Source organism: Biomphalaria glabrata, chromosome 15 (genome assembly GCF_947242115.1).
Source record: "Biomphalaria glabrata chromosome 15, xgBioGlab47.1, whole genome shotgun sequence".
Classification (NCBI taxonomy): Eukaryota; Metazoa; Mollusca; class Gastropoda; family Planorbidae; genus Biomphalaria; species Biomphalaria glabrata.
Window position 1 is genome coordinate 4759214 of NC_074725.1, and position 21166 is coordinate 4780379.

The 21166-nt window shown below is 34.4% G+C and overlaps 2 protein-coding genes across 2 annotated transcripts; both read left to right on the forward strand.

Moving 5' to 3' along the window:
- Positions 1 to 475: 475 nt before the first annotated feature.
- On the forward strand, positions 476 to 2558 carry LOC106064782 (allatostatin-A receptor-like). Its single transcript, XM_056012989.1, has 2 exons — positions 476 to 819; positions 1352 to 2558. The coding sequence occupies exon 2, from the start codon at positions 1418 to 1420 to the stop codon at positions 2486 to 2488; it is 1071 nt and encodes a 356-aa protein (XP_055868964.1). The 5' UTR covers positions 476 to 819; positions 1352 to 1417; the 3' UTR covers positions 2489 to 2558.
- Positions 2559 to 9357: 6799 nt separating this feature from the next.
- On the forward strand, positions 9358 to 21081 carry LOC106066687 (uncharacterized). Its single transcript, XM_056013071.1, has 11 exons — positions 9358 to 9400; positions 10396 to 11161; positions 12434 to 12668; positions 13957 to 14045; positions 14232 to 14317; positions 15152 to 15235; positions 15450 to 15601; positions 16032 to 16115; positions 17224 to 17371; positions 18893 to 18990; positions 19398 to 21081. The coding sequence occupies exons 1-11, from the start codon at positions 9368 to 9370 to the stop codon at positions 19582 to 19584; spliced, it is 1962 nt and encodes a 653-aa protein (XP_055869046.1). The 5' UTR covers positions 9358 to 9367; the 3' UTR covers positions 19585 to 21081.
- The last annotated feature ends 85 nt before the right edge of the window (positions 21082 to 21166 follow it).

Genomic DNA, 21166 nt, shown 5'->3' on the forward strand with positions numbered 1-21166 from the left:
TGAAATCCTTCAAACGCCATCAATTAGCCCCCTTTGTTTTCCATACGTGTCATGTTCATGTAAAGTTGACATTCTCATGTCTGTACAACCTCGCTTGCTATCACAAGACTCAGTGTTGACATAAGGAGACAAGAAAAAAGCCATCTATAGTGCTAACGCTAACAAGTTAACAACGCGCATCTAATGACGCAAATTCTAATTATGTTTAAAGAAAAAAAACAACAGACAATATTAAACGAAAAAACATATCATTATAGTGTACAAATGTTAGCTTGAAATAGTGCAACTCTAAAAGAAATAATGATTCAATAGTAAACAGTGCTACTTGTAGTGTTGTACTCAATTAATTTTATTGACAGGATGCCAATATTAAGCTACGACGAAGCCATGCCATACTGATTCTATTTAATACATTGTTTATTTGTATTTGAGATTTTAGAAAACTCAGACTGTATCGTAATTATCATTTCTTTTTGTTACTCATGAAACAAATTGCCGATCTTCGCGGTCTCTTGTTAGTCTTTTAATTGTCTTCCCGGCTTTGTCACATCATCTTGCTTGATCTAGTTCACAGCGTCGCCATGTTTTTATTTTAAATCTCCCTCTAGATCTAGATCTAGATAAAACCCAGCATACTGAAGGATGGACTAACACAATGTGCCCCCAGAAGAAAGTGGGCGTGTAAAAGTGTGCTGCCTTCACAGATTTTTAAACATATCTAGTAAACCTGGCTAACAGCTTACGTTTAATTTAAGCAAGAACATAGGAGATTAACAAATTAGCAAAGCAAATTATATTCTAATAAACATCTCAAATTCAGTAAGTTTGTCTTTGTTCATAGTTTATTTTATTGAGAAAATGTATCCTTAGTTTGATGCCCCTCACCACTAGCACATGGCTACCTCAAACCCCTGGCCTTCACGTGTGGCTCAGATACTGAGTAAGGCAGCAGAGGTTTGAATTCAGAGTTTTCCTTCTCCTAGGTGGGTAGCCAGCCATGGCAAACGAGCCCCTCCTGCCCGAAGCTTACTGGTTAAGGCGCCAGTTACTCGCCTTTGCCCCTTCTGTTAGTGACAATATCTGAGTGGTAATTAGTATTGGTTGGTATATAATAAGGGAAACAAATCTTACAGTACTAAGATGTATGTCTGTAAATGTGCGATTCTTTCCCTTATAAAAGCTTTTTTTTTTTTTATATATATTTTGCTTTGTTATTAGTTTGTGTTCTTATAATTGTACATGATGGTTCAATGTTTTATATATTATTTCTAATTAGCCTACTTTTTTTGTTTTCAGTTCTGAAGTGTCTCTTTTTATTTGAAGATATAGTTGTATCTCTTATATTTTTCAGCAGATGAATCTACAGATAAACAATTAGACAAACTATAGACCATCACTGTTTACATTCAGGCAAGCAATGTCCAGTCATGAAGATCAAGTGACTGTTTGGAATCAAAGTGAAACACTGACCTACATCGACGAGTCTAGGCTGTTTATCAGTGACGATGTCAGAGCCATCATTTTAGTGATCAACTATTGCGTTATTGGTGTTGTGATTAACACATTTGGAATCATCACCAATATTATTAATTTGATCGTCTTCTCAAAGATGGGGCTCAAAGACACGGTCACCATCAGCTTGTTTGGGCTCACCCTTTCAGACATGTGCAGTCTGCTGACCCTGCTGTGGTCAGGCATATGCTACAACCCGCTGTTCCGTTACTCGGACATAGCTATTGAATCTTTCGAAGTGGAATACATTACGGCTGGAGCGCCCCACGTTTGCTTCACAAGAATAACAGGGCTGATAACTGCGTACATCACCATTGAAAGGTGCCTGTGTATTGCTCTCCCTTTGAAAGTGAAGTCACTTCTGACGCCTAAGCGAACGGTGGTAATCGTTACGTTAATATTCGTGTTCAACATTGCGAATGTGATTCCAGCATTTACAGTCGATAATCTCGAATACAAGTATTACCCAAGTAGGAATCGATCTCTTATTGGACTTGTGTTTCAGGCTTATAGGGAAAAAGTTGAAACATATTGTTTCGCTTCTAGTAATTTTCTCTGCTACGTCACGTTTCTAATTGTGGTCACGTGTACAGCTGTCTTGGTATTTAAGCTAAACAACCAAAGAAAATGGCGTCAGGAGAGGTCGTCTTTAGAAAACGCAGTTGCTCTGGTTACAAAAGACAAGAAAGTAGTCAAAATGGTGATCATTATTTCCGGCATTTTTATCGTCTGCTACTTTCCTATGACTGTGGTGTTCATGGGAACGATAGCCGTTTCTGAATTTGGATTGGTCGGACGCTATGAAAATCTGTACCACGTGATTTGTTCGGCAGGGTACGCCTTTGAAAGTATAAACTCTTGTGTTTCTGTATTTATTTATACAAAAATGAGTTCGAAATACAAAAGAGTGTTTATGAACTTCCGCTTACGAAGAAATACAGAATCGAATGAAAAGGCGATTGCAAAATATAACTAAGCAATATCAAAGATATTCTGGTAGTCCTGCCAAGCATCCTGTGGATTAAAAAAAATAATAACACCTGCCCCCCCCCCCCCCACAATTTTGTTGTTTTTTTTCTTCTAAAGCTCTTTCTGATAAACGTATTCTTTGCCGCATATATAAGAAGTTTTTGTTTTTATGATATTAAGAAACTACCATTTATTTTTACTATATTTCGGTCTTTCTTTAGCATCTTTTTCTCTCCTTTTCAACCTGATATAAAACTCCATTTGAAACTATAAAAATAACATATATTTTCTTTATAAATGTCTACAGTTCTAACACTAGAATAGTCACATGGAAGGTATCATACCACTATATTTTTGTTATTGGTGAGAAAAAAAAGGGAGGGGGGTGGTTAACATAAAAAATAACATATTAAAACAATATATTAGTTTAATATAAATGACAAGTTGAAGGCCTGGCACTACCATCAAGTTAAAAAAAGACTGGTAACTGAAAACTATATTTTGAGGTAGCCTAGAGTTGATTAGTAAGAAATCCATAACATTGCCTTCATTCGTGATGCCCATGACTATCAGATACTGATATGAGAGAAAACAAATAATGTCAGAGTCGTCTTCTTGAAGTCTTTACAATTTTCCCTTCTTGTTTAAATAAATATTGAGCTTTACTGTCAGTCCTGTTCTTTACACGCAGACGTTCCTTCCAAGCCAGTGATGACTGAATGTGAACTGGTCTAGTCTCTTGGTTTTCAATTCTCCTTCAACGCTCATTGAATCCATTTTGCCAGATTTTAAATGCAGATGTAGCCAAACACTTAATCTTGTGAGAAGAGTATGCAGGGGAAGCAAAATAGGGATTTTTTGTTTGGCCCAATAACACATCCACTTTCTCAAAGCTTTCTCTTCGTTTGGCATTTGCCTTAGAATCAAGTGTACATAGGTAAGTGCGCTGCCTTTTAAAATATAAACAAAACTAATAAATTAACTTCAGGCTTGTCTTCAGTTTGCGTTTAATTTGAGAGAGGAAATTAACAAAGTAGCCAAATAAATGAATGCTTAATTTACATTTCAAATACAGTAGCTTATGTTTATGTACAATGTGTAGTTTTTTTTACTGAGAAAGTTGACTCATCTCTTGTTGCTATAAGCGGCTCGTACGACCCACTGGCTTGCTGCGCCTCTGGGCGAACAAGAATAAAATACTAAAAAGACAAAGCAAGGATTGACCAGTAGATTTAATTCTGTTTAAGTAATAGAGTCACTCTAGTCGTTTTCTACAGTCTCTCTGTGGCATTTTACGTCTCTAGAGACGATCTTTTCCCTTTGCAACTTCTTGTGTGACTAAAGAGGCCAATCCTTGATACACAGCTGCGATCGCAGGTTGGGCATATATAATCACCAGGCACCGTTGCATTTTCACCCTTCTTTCTGCTTCTGTTGTGTATGACATCTGCAATCCGTGACCCTTCCTTTATGCTCTCTCTCTCTCCATGTGGATCTGTCCAGTGCCACCTCTTCCCAGTTGCCAGTGTCGATTTTGAAGAGCTTCATGTCGCGTTTGCATACATCCGTATTACGTAAAAGTGGACGACAAGTGATGGTTACTATAAAAGTGTCACGGAAATGGAAGAGAAACGAGACATGACAACCTGGTAAAGAGTTTGCATTCAGATAATTCAAAAAATAGAATCATAAAAAATATCAGTTAACAATTTTATTGGAATATTTTTATTAATTGCAGTACACAGAAATTAATAAGCCAATACAATAAACACATGCAGCGGCAGTCTATATTGTACATTATTAGCGGGATAATAATAATAATAGTAATAATAATAATAATAATAAACTGAGGGTAATTCACAACCTCATGACCAAACACAAGAGGTCGGTCTACTCCCTGACTCGCACCCCACACAATTGAGAGGTGCTGTTGGTGGTAGAACAATAGGAGCCAAAAGGATCAAATGGACGAGAGAAATCAATATAGACATTATCAAATCGTTCTTCCGTGTAAACATTTGTGATGATAAACCTCTCCCAGGTTATGGGAACCTGGGCTTGGAGATTAAGTGTCTATGGAAATTGTCCAAAATAACAATATACCCCATTGTTATATCAACCGAGGGGATAATAACAACTGACCTCACAGACACCTTCAAGGCCCTTAACATTCCTAGGAACATCTTCGCTGCCTGTCAGAGGGCGGTACTGCTGCAGACCTACCACATCACCAGAAAATTCCTCAGTGGAAACTGTTAAAGGGACTACGATGAATTTTGTTTCTCTTTAGCGAAACTCGACCCTGGCAGCGCCAGAGAATGACTACTCGTTCATTTCTAACATAATAATAATCTTTATTCTCCGTATGAAAATTTGTCTTACAATTTGTGCATTACACCTAACAAAAAACATTATAACTATAAGAAACCAAAGTGTACATTCACACCAGACTCACTCATAATTTACATGTGACAAAGTTTATACCAGATTGTTCTTATTTAATGATTTGATTGCCAGGGGAACAAAAGAGTGTTTGTGTCTGTTTGTCTTTGCTATCGGTGTCTTGTATCTCTTTTGTGATGGTAAAATCACAAAATCCTGACACAAAGGGTGATTCTTTATTTCGAGGATCTTGTTAGCTTTTTTTTTTTATAGATGTTTGTCTCAAACAACTGCCCAAATTGGGTTTGTTTTTTTTGCCAATGATTATAAGCCATAAAGTCTTTCAAATGTTTACAAGAAACAATTAGGCAAATCTCTCTTTATTATACGAGTCTAAAGATTTCTCCAACTGGTGGGGCTTCATAGACATTCGAATTACATTCGAATATTAATTCAGGCTTTATCTTATCTTATCTTATATAATACAGACGTTACTTCAAAAAAGAAGATGATTACGTCCTACGCGTCATGCATTTAGTCATGCATATTAATCAATCACCTAAATTCACTGGTTTTCCTGGCTAGCTCAGGCAACCCAATCCGTGAGAGAAAAAAAAGTTTTGCGATTAATTTCGGAATTTCCTAATCCTTTCTTTCAGAATAATTAACCTTATTATAATTATAATTAAAAAGTAATAGAAATAAAAAATGTTTCCTACTAAGAGAATAGAAACATTTAATAAATGGCATAAATTTGAAGTCAAGGGTATTAATTAAAACCCGACAAGCAAGTTCTAAACAAACTTCGTCGTAGTCTCAGAGTGGTAGGATTAAATTAACCCTATCGCACTTGTTTTTTTTTTTTTGTATGCGTGTTTCTGCGTACGTCAGTGTGTGTGCGTGTGTATGCTTGTGTGTTGATACCATGATTAATAAAACTCATATTATGCATCTATCATTTCTAACAAGGACAAGGCGTCTTGTTAGGTAATTAAAAGCAGATCGATGCCACTGTAAGCATGGTGTGGAAGATTGTCAGCTAATTGATTAAAAAATTAAAATGAGCTTAAATAGTAGGCTAATTGTTACCCAAGGCCAAATACATATGCAATTGTTAACCTGAATTAAGTTTGTTTAACATGATAATTTGTTAACATTTGATATTGAACTGTATTCCACAGAAAAGTCTGAAAAGATGTTTCACAATCTATTGAAGTAATTTTCTTGTAAATTGAGAAAAGAAAAAAAATTATTAGTCCTTCTTGGTAACGGAAATAGTGCAGTTTTTTAAATAACTTGGTAGGCCTACTATCCTAGACAATAAACTAAATTTTACTGCAAATACTGATTATACCATAAAAAAACAAGGTTACAAAAGACAGTTTGTGTGGAAACACAAACTCAAAATCGGCCCCCGAAGTGGTCCACCCAGGCAGGCTTCAATATTTTCAGGAAAAACATCCAAATGAAATTATTTCAAAGACAAATGAGAGATAAGAATAGAGAAAGAAGGTTAACAGATCTTGTGTAGTGCCACAACGGTCCCGCGGATCAAAGAATAGGTGAAAGTGAATGTAAATTTAGATGTGAACCTGGCCTAACTAGTTCCCCTTTTAGACCTTGTGGCAGATGATGTAAAGGTCATCTGTTTTTGTGGCCTACGGTTAACGAGGGTGTCATGTAGCCAGCACAACGACCAAACGCCTTTACTTTTCCCCAACTAATGTCAGGTACCCATTAGAGCTGAGTGGACTCAGAGGCTCCCAAAGATTCCAAAGTTGAAAATCCCAGTCTTTACCAGGATTAGAACCCAGGAACCCCGGTTCGAAAGCCAAGCGCTTTGTTTGTAAAATGTTTTACATGTTTCGGATGTTCCTTCAGAGTTGAAGATAGTTTACTTCCTAGTCCAAACCTCCCGCAGGACGACGGGGGATGGGAGCGGACAGGATTTGAACCCTCGACCATCGATAAATCCGAACGACAGTCCAGCGCGCAAACCTCACGACCAGGCAGCCATCCTTTACCGCTCAGCCACCGCGACTCCCCTGGCCTAACTGATGTCTTATAATTGATCTAATTGTTTTGAAAAGGCTCAATCTCTTATTCGAATTCTCAAAAAAAAAAAAAAAAATAAAAAATTCCGCAATAAAAAAAAATGTTCAGGAAAATGAAGATTACTACCTATTTTAAATTAGGTCTAACTTATAATGCACTTATAATTAGCTTTTTCTCTTTAAAAAACTGCTTGCATAAATGATTTTAAAAATTAGATTTTTCGCTTTCAGAAAAAAAAAGTAGCCTTTGCATCAGAACTTTGAATGGTCTAAAATATTGTGATGTCGGATTTTCAATATCTTTTCTAGTTTACGAGATCTAAACGGGACAGACGGACAGACATTTCGCACAAAACTAATAGCGTCTTTTCCCCTTTCGGGGGCCGCTAAAAAGGGCAGGAAAGATTACGATTACTGAGAAAATTGTCCTCGTTTAATGTTAGCGAAAAGGCGTTGGTTATGTTTTATCACGCTCACATCTGCAATATTTTAAGTTTTAGTATCACTGTCTGGTATGGCAATCTGAGCATTAAAAATAAAAATAAACTTCATAAAATCCTAAAAGCTGCTGGTATGATCTTTGTTGTAGTGCAGACCTAATTTGGGCAGAAACAATATGATATAAACTTTTCACATGTAAATTATGAGTGAGTCGGGTGTGAATGTACATTTTGTTTTTTTATAGTTATAATGTTTTGTTTGGTGTAATGCACAAATTGTAAGACAAATTTCCTTATGGACAATAAAGATTATTATTATTATTATTAATACAGCTATCGTAATTTGACTTCAGTTTTATAACTTTCATTTCAACTTATTTGTACGAATCAGGATTATCTTATCATGTTTTAACAAGGCTTGACGCCATACAATATAAACTAGTAGAATTTAGACTATTTAAGCCTATTATGGAGGCGAGGTGGCTGAGCGGTAAAACGCTTGGCTACCGAACCGGGTCCGTGGATCGAATCCTGGTGAAGACTGGGATTTTTAACTTCAGGATCTTAGGGGGCCTTTGAGTCCATCAAGCTCTAATGGGTACCTAACGTTAGTTGGGGAAAATGGTAAAGGCGATTGGTCGTTGTGCTGGCCACATGACACCCTCGTTAATCGTGGGCCACAGAAACAGATGACCTTTACATCATCTGCCCTATAGACCACAATGTCTGAAAGGGTAACTTTACTTTTTTTTAAAGCCTATTATAGCTACTTTACTTTTTATTCTTCTGCCCTGAAGTGTCTCTAAGTCTAGTGATTTGACTAATGGTGTTACTCTAATCAAATTGGAATGTTCGTTTGTTATAAATCTCACGGCTCTAATTTGAATCTGTTCTAGTCTCTGTACGTTTTCTAAAGTTGAGGGATCTCAAACCTGTTATCGAGGATATCAGCGCTCTTCATTGACTATACCAATAAAATCATTCAACCTTATTGTATCTATATAGGTCTGTATTTTATTTCAGCTTTATTCCTATATAAGTATTTACTTTTATGACCTCTCAATCGCGAAGCGAATGGATCATCTCGTGGAAATGGGATGAAGTATTGGGCAGTAGCTGTGGTCAGAACGATGTCGCCCACACATCAGTTTCCCTCCTCCCTCTCCAAGCAGCTGATTCGATGTATCAAAAGGAACGGAGTGCCGATACAGTTTGGGGTCAACGGCGTCGCAGGTTCTGCCAGGGCGTAGCGCTGGGTGCTGCAAACTGCCTTAGAGCCGCCAGCTCCTGATTTTTCCTCAGTGTTGACTTCCGAAGCCTTTCCCATGATTGGGTATAGCTGCAAGGCAGCAGAGGTTTGAATTCAGAGTTTTCCTTCTCCTAGGCGGGTATAGCCAGTAGCCAGCCATGGCTAACGAGCCCCTCCTGCCAGAAGCTTAATGGTTTAGGCACCTGGAGTTACTCGCCTTTGCCCTTTCTCCTGTTAGTGAGTACAGTTCCACCAGACTCAATATCAATATAAATAATAATGGTGGGAAAAAATGATTAAAATAGATTTTTTTTTTATTTAGACAAGAAATAATCCAATCATAGACATAAAATATATGGTCTGGACAATAAAAGAGTTTTATGAAACGAAAATTTGTGTCTGACAATTTTGTGTATTTTATCATACAGCCATAGACATAAATAAATATGTCTATGCATACATCATTTATGAGCAGTATAAAAGTATAATATTCATATTTATTTTAGCCATAACCTATATAAGTATTACAATCTTTTCACTATTGTTATTTTAAATCTCAAACGTACAAAACAAGCGTTCGCTAAATTCACTGTTATAGAGAACATGTGGGAAGCACAGATTTAAGACAATTTTATAAATTAAAAGTCGAAACATTTCTTCACTCTCCAAACGTCCATTGAAATTCTTATGAATATTATAAAAATATTATTATGTTTTTGTAAAAAAAGCGAAGTGTTATATTGTTGCCTAGTTACATCAAAATGGCACCTGGTTTTGGCTCCACAGCCGACAATGTTGGTTACAGCAAATTAGTGTATTTAGAATCTAGATCTAGATTAAATCTAATTTGAATTAAATTAAAGCAATTTATATTTCGATTTGTCAAATTTTCCCATTCATTAGGTTTTTAAACTAAAAGCTAATATTCTAGCTTTTTAGATCATCAATAATCATAATCTGAGTCATAATCATCAAATCATTATTAATATTATCATGTGAAGTTGAAGCATCATTACATTATGATTATCATATTCATAATGAATAATGATTATTTGTATTAATTTTAATTATAATAAATTATATGAATATGATCATCTGATCATCATGATCATGTCAATCATTATCATGATATCATCATATCATGAACATGATCATGACCTAAAACCTAAAAATAAAAAAAAATAGTTAAATAATGAATCTAGATCTAGATATCATCATATTTATTATTTAGGTGATAGATCTAGATCAAATACTTTTTAAATGCTAGAACTCTTATTATATCTAGGGCTAGGCTAACTTAGGTAGCTATAGAAGTATAGAATTCTATTTCTAGATCCATATATTTTTTTGAAGTAAGATCTATCAAGTATTTATAAATATTATATACGACTATACTTGTAACTTGACTTGTAGGCTATGATTAAAATAATTACTATAGTATATATAGTAAAGGCTACCGAAGTGTCTAAAGGTATAGATCTAGATCTAATAAAACTATAGACTCTATAGATAATATAAACTATATAAACAAAATTATAAATTCATTGAATCATTCTAATCTAGATTAGTTGTTTTCTCTCTATAATCTAATCTATACGTTTATAAGTGAATGGTACTACTACTAGTAGGTCTAGTTTACAATTCTTGATTTGATTGAATTATTAAATTGTTTAATTTTTAACCTCCTGCACGATAATCAAACTTAAAATTACTCTAAAAATATAAATAAATGAAAAGGCATTCACTAATTTTACTAATCTTTGTTTTTTTTTAAATGTACACTTTGCAGGTTTATGTCCTACCAGGTCTTATCAGTAATAAGAAAAGTTTTAAAGGCGGTAATTTGTTGAGAAGGCCAAGAGCTCCTAAGATACTACCGGAACTAAGTGCAGCCAATGACAAAGATGACATTGAAAATAAATATCTAGATTTAGCAAAACCAGGTCAAGACAGTAACTCTATCATCAGACTTTTCCAAGATGCTTTTGAACTTGAGGCACTTCAGGATGTTATTGTTGATCCAACACTCCTTGCAAGTGGTGGTAGCCGAGAACCAAGTTTGGCTTCTCCTCCTCCGCCCTCAGAGTCTGATAAAGTTCACAAGACTCGTCAATCTCTTGATAATTCTAGGTCTGCCCAGATGAGACTGTGGCAGCAGCCCCTTGAGCGAAATGCTTTTTTCATTGAAAAAGATGATTTAAAATATATCCTTGACCCACTTTTAAGAGGTAAGACAAGTTTAGGGACATACGTTGATGGCAAAAGTCTTGCCAAGCCATTCAAATCTAGAGGTCCTGATCCACTGCCTAGACGACCACCTAGGAGGCCAGTTGACCTACGCCTGAATTATGATGTGGATGACCCAAGGTACTTTCAGCCACCAGCTTTTACTCTTGAATATTTTGTTTACAAATTAGCTGAGAAAGCAAACATGTCTGTACCAAGAGTGCGAAAAGTTGTATATTCCAGGCATAATGTTAAAAAGCTGACTGATATGCTGGCCAGGGAGATAAACCCTCCATCACAGAGCCAGCTGTACACTATCACAGTTGATGGTAAGCTCTAAGAAGCCTAATTTTTCATTTGTGTTTAATCTGAACATCTTTTATTATTTTTTTGTTTGAATACACAATCAATTTTATATTGCAATATTAATTTAGCTATTAATTTGTTTTTAAAACCAAAATGTGGTGACAATAAATGTATCATATTAAGAGAAATCTAAAAAATCAATGACACAACATACAAAACTGAAAATTGGATTTTCTTTTTCAATTCAGATGTTTTAGACTTATTTTCAAAACATATTTTTCAAATACACAGCATCTAGTAACAGATAAATAAATAGCTATCTGATTCTTTTAGCTATATCTTTACACTTAAGACACAGAAGTTTAAAAAAAACTACAATAATAATGATAAAAGAAGATTCCAAATTTTTTTTTCAATTTACTCATTTGCATTAGCTTAAGCAGTGATTCCCCAATTTTATTTTGGCTGTACCATTACTCCTTTCTAACATTTTGTAGCAGCTGTAAATTTACTCTTTTTTTACCATCTAAATCTCCCTCTACAAAGCAGTGAATTCTTTAGTTTTAGTTCAGATAGAAAATACAGCATTCGTGATGCTTTGTAAACCAGATTTCAAATATTTGTATACCTTCAGATTTATGTACAGCTGATACTGAAGTTATGAATCTGTTTCTATTGCATAAAGACCCAAACAAATATAAAATCTGTACATTACTAATAGACTAGAGACTAGAAACATTCCATAACAATTTTTTTAAACAAACCATTATTTAAAATGTCATCCATGTGTTGTCATTACATATATAATGACATAAAGCTATAGATGTGTTTAAACACGTATGAACTACTTGAAATGGAAATATTGTACTTGCTTTGATACATTCATTAATAAGTAAAAACTTAATTTCCCCTTTCAGACCTTGCAATCTACGGGTAGATGATGTAAAGGACATATGTTTCTGTGGCCCACACTTAACGAGGTCGTCATGTCGCCAGCAAAACGAGCAACCACCTTTAATTTGCCCCAACTAATGTCAGAAAACCAATAGGGCTGGGTTGACTCAGAGGTGCCCTAGAGATCCCAAAATTAAAATTCTGAATCTTCACCAGGATTTGAACTTGTGACCCCTGGTTTGGAAGCCACTGCACATCCAGATTAATTAATGTGCTTTCATTAATATTCAGTCCAATCAAAATGTTGCTTTTGAGATTAAAGGGAAGTAGTAAAAATAGAAAAATACTTACTTACTCTCCTTTTTTTGTTTTTAATACTTATGATTTGTTTTTTTAACAAGGTACAAATGTGCCAGCCAAAGAGAACAGAATACCTCGAAGACAGCTGCTGTATGAGATGGCAGCTTTGCTGAAGCTTCACATCAAGGAAATGACAGGATCAGAGATGAAGTCCACGATCAGACCTGTGTCCAAGTTTAGTTCACATCCTTCAGCTACAAACAAGCCTAGCACAGAAATAGTTTTGTATGAAGACGATGCTGCCTTAAGAGCGTCTGCAGCCTCTAGAATCATACAGTAGGAACACTTTTTTTTTTCTTACATATTCAAAACATTAATAAAAAATGTTTCACTACTCTGCATCACATTGTTCTCAAAAGTAAATGTTTTTTTATTACAAAGCTTATTTCAACTCTTTCTGTCTGTCTGTATGTCTGTCTGGCAAAAATTTTATACACATTTTTTCTCCAACCCCCTAGCTCAGATCAAGCTGAAGTTTTTCACAATTATTTCTTTTACATGACAACTCAAGAATGAATACAAAAAAATTAACCAATTAGTTAATTAACTATTGGTAATAAATTACTTTGTTTGGTATCTCAAGCAAGGGAAAGAAAGAATACTTAACTGTTGGTATAATCTGAATTAATCCCCTTTCCAAGGGAAAGAAATAGTACTTGACTGAAGTGGTGGTATACGCTGAATTAATCCCTTTTATAGATTATTGTCTGGGGCTTATTACAAATTTAATTACATGACTGATCCAAACTAATTGATACACTTGTTTTTTAGAAAAGCATTTTTTTTATATTGCTTATTATATTAAATATTCTTATGTTCTAGATGTTCCTTCAAAAACAACCATTATTGTATTCACTACTTCACAAAGCAAGTTTAAAAGAGCAATATAGTGAAAGCTGTAGCTGTAAATTGTTTCATAAGAATACGTACATGATTTTGAAAGATTGTTGTTCACGCACTTGCTAAGTTGTCATCAGTAGACTACGTTATCATCATTTATTGATTATTCCTGTGCTTAAAGTGTCAAACTGACATGATATTTTCTAGTAATGAGGACATCTTTTAAGCCTTACTGGCAACTGGAATGGTAGGGAGCAGAAATTGTTGCACAGGCTATGGATGTTCCTTAAGAATTGAAGATTATTATATTCTAGCAAATGCCTGCTGCAGGATGGCAGGGAAAAGCGAACAAGGCCCCGGCAGGATACCCTGGATGAGCTTTTTTTTTTATCTCACTCAGGGTGGGGATGGAGTAAAAGCCAGCAACTATAATGGTCCATCCTTTCCATATTGGCTTTTTAGGACATCTGGAACTATTACTAAAACTAAATATGTAGCTTAACACGTTAAACCTCTTTGATTACTTGGCATAGTTGCTGACCTGACTACAAGTGACAGTGGTGACTGAAGCATTTGCTTGGAAGTAACTAGTGCGCAAGTTGGATGTAACAAGGTTCAACTCTTTAAAAGAACAAAGTACTTTGACTTCACTTTCAAAATGTTTATATATTTCTTACTATGAAAAGCTGATTGTTTTACAATTCTTACTGTGTAATGTCTCTAGACAAACAGAAGCGCCTGGTGTTGATGCCGTTTTGCACTCTACACACTCTCGATATTTTGAGGGATCAGGGAGAAGCAGATCACCTTTTGGTAAAGACATTTTTAAATTGAAATTATAATTTTACCAGAGTATTAAAGCCATTGTAATTCTCTAGTTTCAAAAGTTTAAAGGGTATATTTGTTAGCACTGTGTATTTGGTATAACATAGTTTATATAGTGTAAAACATGCACTCTGTACATTCAATATGGTATTAAGCTTTTCTTTCTTTTCAAAGCTGTGCCAGAGGAGGAGTCTATTACCCCATCTGAATTGGCTATATTGGACACTCTCATGTCTGGCGGAACAGCCTTAAGCTTGAAGGTATCAGTTACATTGAGAAAGAATTAAAATGATAAAATAGAAATCTAACCCACACATTGGCAAGAATTTGAATTTATGTCTGTTGTAAGCTCAGAATAAACACATGCTTTCATTTATTTTAATAAAGGGCCACAGAAAACTTTTTTAAAATAGAAAAATGTGTGGCATGTTAAGCTTTGAATTTACATATACTCTGATTAATTAAACTTCATGTCCTAAAATATTCTGATTAACTAAACACCATGTCTCACAATAGTCTGATTAACTAAACTCTATGTCCCATAATAGTCTGATTATCTTAACTCAGTGTCCCACAATAATTTATTTGCAACATATTTTGTTTTATTAGTATTGTATTAATGAACTCATTAGCACTATGGAATATGAGCTAATGATTAATTAGACCATCAAAATGGCTATTAATTTTGACAAACACTTTTAAGGAATCTGTACTTTTTGTTCCTTTATTTCAATCATTCTTTAATCCATGTGTCTCTGATGACAATTTTTTTACATTTTCTTACTTAAATACCTGCACGCTGTCTCAAGCACAGTTTTCAACTGAAGATCACTACCCTGAGACCAACCAAGATGGTGCGGTGCCACTATATACAATGATGTCCCTGATAGCATTATTCCTTGTTTCAACCTCCTTGTTAATGATATCTTGGGGCACAGGATTCTTTACTTTGAAAAGAAAATAAAGATGATTCTTCTGTTAGTTACATATTCTGTTAAAAACCATTGATGCAAGAAACTATTGAATTTGAACTTTTATATTCTCAATATTTTAAAATTGTAATAGTTAAAAAAAGTACAATATCCTTTCACCAGGCTCATTTCATAGACACTTTGCCTGATATCACGCCCATGTCTACAACATTAGTCTATCTGAACTTGAGTTTCAACAACTTTCAGGTTGGTGTTCAACTAAATGTAGATATTGTTCAAAAATTTGCAAAAAATTTAACATTGACAGAAAGCAATATGAATTTTTGTTTCTACATTTTTTTTTTCTAAACATTTTTTTAAAGTTAATATTATAAAAACAAAGTCTTACTTGTATTTCTGTATATTTTGAATCATTTTTTATGCTAAAAAATTTATGCATTCTTTTTGTTTGTGGAAATAGTATTTTCCTCTTGAGGTCCTGGACATAAGTAATCTAGAAATATTAAAGCTACGCAACAATCCATTGACTGAGTTACCTCCTGACATCATCAAGCTTAAGAAACTGAGGGTTTTAATTGTGTCTTTCTGTTTACTTACAGCATTGCCTTTACCGTAAGTACTCTGTCACAAGTGTTACTGTCTGTATATACGATCATTATCTTTTTATTATCAGAACTCAAGATATATGGAAATTCTTTGTTCTGGTATCAGTATGTTATATTTTCGTGTAGTTGGATGAAGATATATTGATTTCTGTCAGCTTTATTTTATGCACATATGTATCTATCAAAACTATTCATTTAGAAATATTACTGTTCAAAATAATAATTGTATTGTACTAGTTCAGTTGAATAAGTTGTAAATTATAAACTAAAGAATTAGCTAGAATAGGCATTGATAATTTTATTTTGGTAAACAAATATATATACTATGTCGACTCCTAATAATTGTAACTTATATGGTGTTTTTTAGGTTGGTATTCATAAAACTTCTTAAATTCCAATTGGCTTTATTCATAGTTTTTTGTTTTCTTTATCTTCAGATTATTTGAAATGCCAGCTCTAGAAGATCTTGGACTCAATTATAATAAACTTACATCACTGCCAAATGAAATCTCTTTACTACGGTAGGTGCATAAAAATATATTTTAAGATAAACTTTCCTCATCGGAGTAATGATCCCTCCAGGAAAGGAAAATTATGCATTGCAAGCAGCACATGTAAAAATAATTCAATCTATTCTTTTATTGAGGACATATATTTAGCAATCCAGGTTAATGACAAATTGCCTCAATTTTCTTGTTTAAATTGCATGCTCAGTGTAGCTGTAGATATTTTTTCCTAATTGTATTATTGAGGGAGGTTTGATGACCAAATGGTACAGCACTAAGCCTCCATACTAAAGGGACTTTCTTGAGTTAAAATCCTGGTGTTGATTGGGAATTTTAGGAAACCCTAAATCCACTCAGCTGATGTTAATTTTTGTTTGGGTAGTGAGTAGGTTAGCATGCCATCAAGCATTTATTGCCTTAGTACACCATAGATGTATATCATAACTTAGAAATTTGATATCTTCTATTTTCTTCTTTATGATTACATTTTTATTAGACTTTGCCTGCAATTTATAAATAAATTATATGAATTTTGTTACACACTGAATGTGTAATGTTGAAGAATGCTGGGTTTGTGTGTCCTGGAGTCCCACTTACCATGTAACAAACATAAATAGTACAGATTGACTACAGTCCAAATTTAGCAGACAAAGATAACATTTATTCAATAATAACAATATACTGCAGCTTCATAGTAGTTACACAAAAATAATTCAATTCGAAATATAATTACATCCACATATAAGCGGCATCAAAGATATCAGATACACAAAATCCTCTAGAGTACAAATAAAGTCCGCATCACAGCGGGTAACAGAATAACTTCATTAACATGTATCCAACTCTAAGTGCAGAAAACAACTACTAAAAATATGTGTACTGTCTCAGATCCCATAAGTGACTCTCCTCGACTGACCTAAAGTTACTACTGACAAAAGTCAATTTAGTCATTCTTACTTCCTATGTCCGAGGTTTCTCGTGCTTTTCACCTTCTTGACCTGAGGTCAACATATAACAGCCCATGTCAAGCGAGAATATGACAAATTTGAAAGCTTTTGCACTAAGGCCTACCATTTAATATTTTGAAAATGTGTAAAAAATATGAAATATTTTATACTAATAGGACATTAAAAGTTCTGGACTTAGAAGGCAACCAGCTTCATGCCTTGCCTGCTGGCTGTCTGACCCTGCCTCACCTGACCCATCTCAACCTCAGGAATAATTTCATGCACCCTTTGTTTTGGAAGGACCACTCAAAGAATAAACCCCAGGTTAGTAGCTCATTAATGTGTTACCAACTGGGTTCTAGATCACACATTGTTTTCTTACTATCAAGGTTTTATTTGTCTTAGTGTTAGAAATTTTTGCTGTTGTTTAAGAAAGAGACATTTTTAATTAAGATTTAATGAACTTTCTAGGTATTTGACATTTGTTTTTGCAGATATTAGGGTTAGGGTTGGTTGGTATTTGTGTTGACTACTTAACATTCTTGGTAATTGGTAGTTTGACACTAATATCATTGACGTGTATGAACCATTATGCCGAATTGATAACTTTATTGTCATTTTGTTTAAAATAATTCATTGTCTTAGATTCCGAAGATTAAGGATGAGTGCAGTATTTCACATGATCAACCAAATCAAGCGAACCCATTTACAACCCGCAAATTTCACCACAATGTTGTAGACAAAGCTTTTGTCCGCTAGGGGTCTATTCAAGTTTTACTTTTTGTCATCTGAATCTTTCTCCAAAAAGGGCCCTTCTTTGGGTCTCAAATGTGTGTCCCACGACAGAGCTCTCCACTTGTCTCTTTCAGAAAAAATTTAGCATGCATATTTGAACTATATAGTGCTTGGTTGGTTTTTTTTTAACATCTAACTTTAAAAAAAGAAGACAAAACAACATTCTATTACAAAAAGGAACTAGTACTCTGTAGACATAAATTCTGTTAAAAGAGTCATCATTCTTATTACATCTGTATGCTTTAATTATTGAATTGTTTAGCTTCAGACTTATTTCTTTTATCAAAAGAAAAGCCTATGGTAACACTCATCCTACAATTACTAGTGCCTGGTGGGGGTGGCTGCCTGTTCATGATTTATGCATTGTGGACTGTTGTGTCAAAGGTCTGGATTGAACCCTGCCCACAACCATCCCCCACCATCCTGCTGGAGGTTTGAGCTCACCTTCACCTTTACCTATCCTTTAGTCAGTTGAACCTCTGGGGCACCACACAAGATCTATAGACCGTCTTTCTCCATTCCTCTTTGTCTTTTGCCTTGGATAGAGCCTCTTTCAATGGCAGGCCTGTCCATTCTTTTATGTTGTCTTCCCATCGCTTTCTCTGTCTGCCTCTTCTTCTTTTTCCTGGTACCATTCCTTGAAGGAAGGTCTTTGCGAACTTCGAAGACCTTGTAATATGGTCATATAGTTTTAGTTGCCGTTTTTTATTTTTTTACAATAGTTAGCAGTTCCAATCGCTGTAGTAACCATGTCTGTAATGTCTTTGTTTGTGATGCGATCTTTAAATTTGATACCTAGGATCCTCTGTAGCATCTCAATTCCATCTTTTTAGGTAGGTTTGGGCTAGGATGTAATAATCTTCACATCCGAAGTAACATCGGAAACATGTCAAAAAAATAAAAATAAAAACAAGTAAACTTTTATAAAATCATTGCAGTAACTGACAACCTAAGCATCATATGGGAGGTAGGGGTAGAGATGTGAATACTGGTTACCCACTTGGATAAACATTTTCTTATTTAATATAGTAATCCTTTCTGATTTAACAGAGGCTACTTGATCTATCTTGTGTTCAAGTCTACAAGTCAAACTTACATAAGAACCTTGACCTTGAATTGAGAAAAGATTTCATCTCTTTACTGAGCAGGTGAGTAGCTATAGCTGTTGGATAAAATAGAGATTGTTTTCACTTCTCATAAAAAGTTGTTAACTCTTTCTCTCCGTAATTATTCTCCATGATCCGACGGAATTAATCATTTTGTTCACTTATAGTTCACATCCTTGTTATGATTAAGCTTATATAAGTTTGTTATTAGAAAATATTTTATTTGGTATAGAATTGAAGGGAAATGCATGCTCTTTTTATATAACACAAATTAATGTTTATAAAAAACAAAATCTAATTTAATGGGCTCAAATCAATGATGGTATCGTCAAATAGGAGAGAAAGAGTTAACATTCCCTTTAATCTTAGTCAGAAAAGAATAATTTTTTATCTCTGGCTTTTATTTTTCAGTATTACTTCAAGTTCAACTTTTTTTTTTCTTGTTACAGAGTAGAAATATGTGATTGCTGTAAGGGGCCCAGGTTTGGGCCAGGACTAAGAACCATCTGTGCAGTACCAAGACTTTTCTCCATCAAAAATGTGCCATTTTCATTTAGAGCCTGTACTCCAGAGTGTCTGATGAGTTTCAAGGGAATGAACTCTGAGAAATTGAAAAACTTTCTCTACTCTCAATAATGTTCATTTTATAAGAACAAATTAAAAACAAAAGCTATATAAATTGACTGTTGATCTATTTACAAACTACTAACATATACAGTTATCAAAATAGAATAAGGCATGGCTATAAAATAATGTTTGGTGTCACAAGGTTTGATTTAAAGTAATGTTATCAAATTGCTGTCTCCTATAATCTCAAAAAAGCAATTCACTAATTGAGGCACAATTAGTTATGACCTCAGTTTTTTTAACAGTTCATGTACAGTTTTTCCATGTTTCTGAGAGTCGTCTTCACCAATGCATTAAATAATATCATTTGAAGACAAAACATCATCTCAAGCAAAGATCTGAAAAGAAGGAAACACACTCCCTTTGACAGACCTACACTTTCTTTTACCCTCCCTGTCCGATTTTAAAATTGCACTCTCTATGCACTCAATAATGTTTTGATAAATAGGCTAGTATTATCCAAGTAACAAAGGGACATAATCTTATTACAAAATTTTGTATGGCATGTCTCCATCCTACTTTAGCATACCGGTACTAGGTGCCCTTTGGTCCAACCTTTTTTGGGCGTGAAGGAGGGGTCATCTAGAGGAAGGTTTTCATGTTGCCTTTAGGCGCTCAGCCAATACAATTCAGCTCAAGTAAAGTCTTAAATGAAACAAGCTTGATCTCCAATGTTGTTAGAACTCCAGCCCTGTTAGTGAGGTAGCCAATCACTTCATGACACTTGGCTCTAAGAATTGCTGTGAATGTGTTCTTAAAGACAGACTAGATGTATATGCAATATGTAGATTTTGCTGGAAGTAAACTGTAGAACATTGTTTTGTTAATTTAGCTTACCTTTTTTAAAGAGGTAAAAAAGAGAATAGAATGCCTATGACTGCTCAGCTAAATGCCAAAACATACTATAATCGTACTATTTTTAAAACGCTCACTGTTGTCTTGGCCTATTGTAACTCTGCGTATCTTGGATGTCTAGAACATTTTTTTAAAAAAGATTTTGATTTCATGTTTAGGTTTTTGTATTTTGACAGAGATAAGTTAAGATTCATCCATTGTTTAATTTTTTTGTTTTCCATTGCTGTTTGAAATTACTTTTAAAGAAAAATCATTTTTGAAGTGTGATATTTTACCAAATATTTGGATTATTTTACATGTGCTTGTGATATGAATTACTATATCCTAGCCTGGACGACAGGAAATGGAAGCAGGTAGCATTTAAACCCAGGACCATAGAGATAACCAAACGACAGTCTAGAGCACCACACAAACAATCATCCAGGATTCACTAGTAATAATTAGTGTGCCAAAGGCATTCAGGCTAATTGGATTTTTTCTTTAATAAAAACAGGTTGTTGTTTTTCTGTCTTCTTCTTGCTCTCCTGTGATTATTCTATTTGCCACAGAACTTGAACTCTTATTCTTGCTTGTTTAAATGCATTCATGTCATAGACTCTGTGATGTTTTGATTGTAATCCTACACTATTATAAATAAAATATCAAGTTAACTGTAATTTGTTGTCTTTTTTTATTATCAGTTGTATGTTGCAGTTATCTATTTGAGATCCAAGTTGTGTCCAGTACAAAATATGGT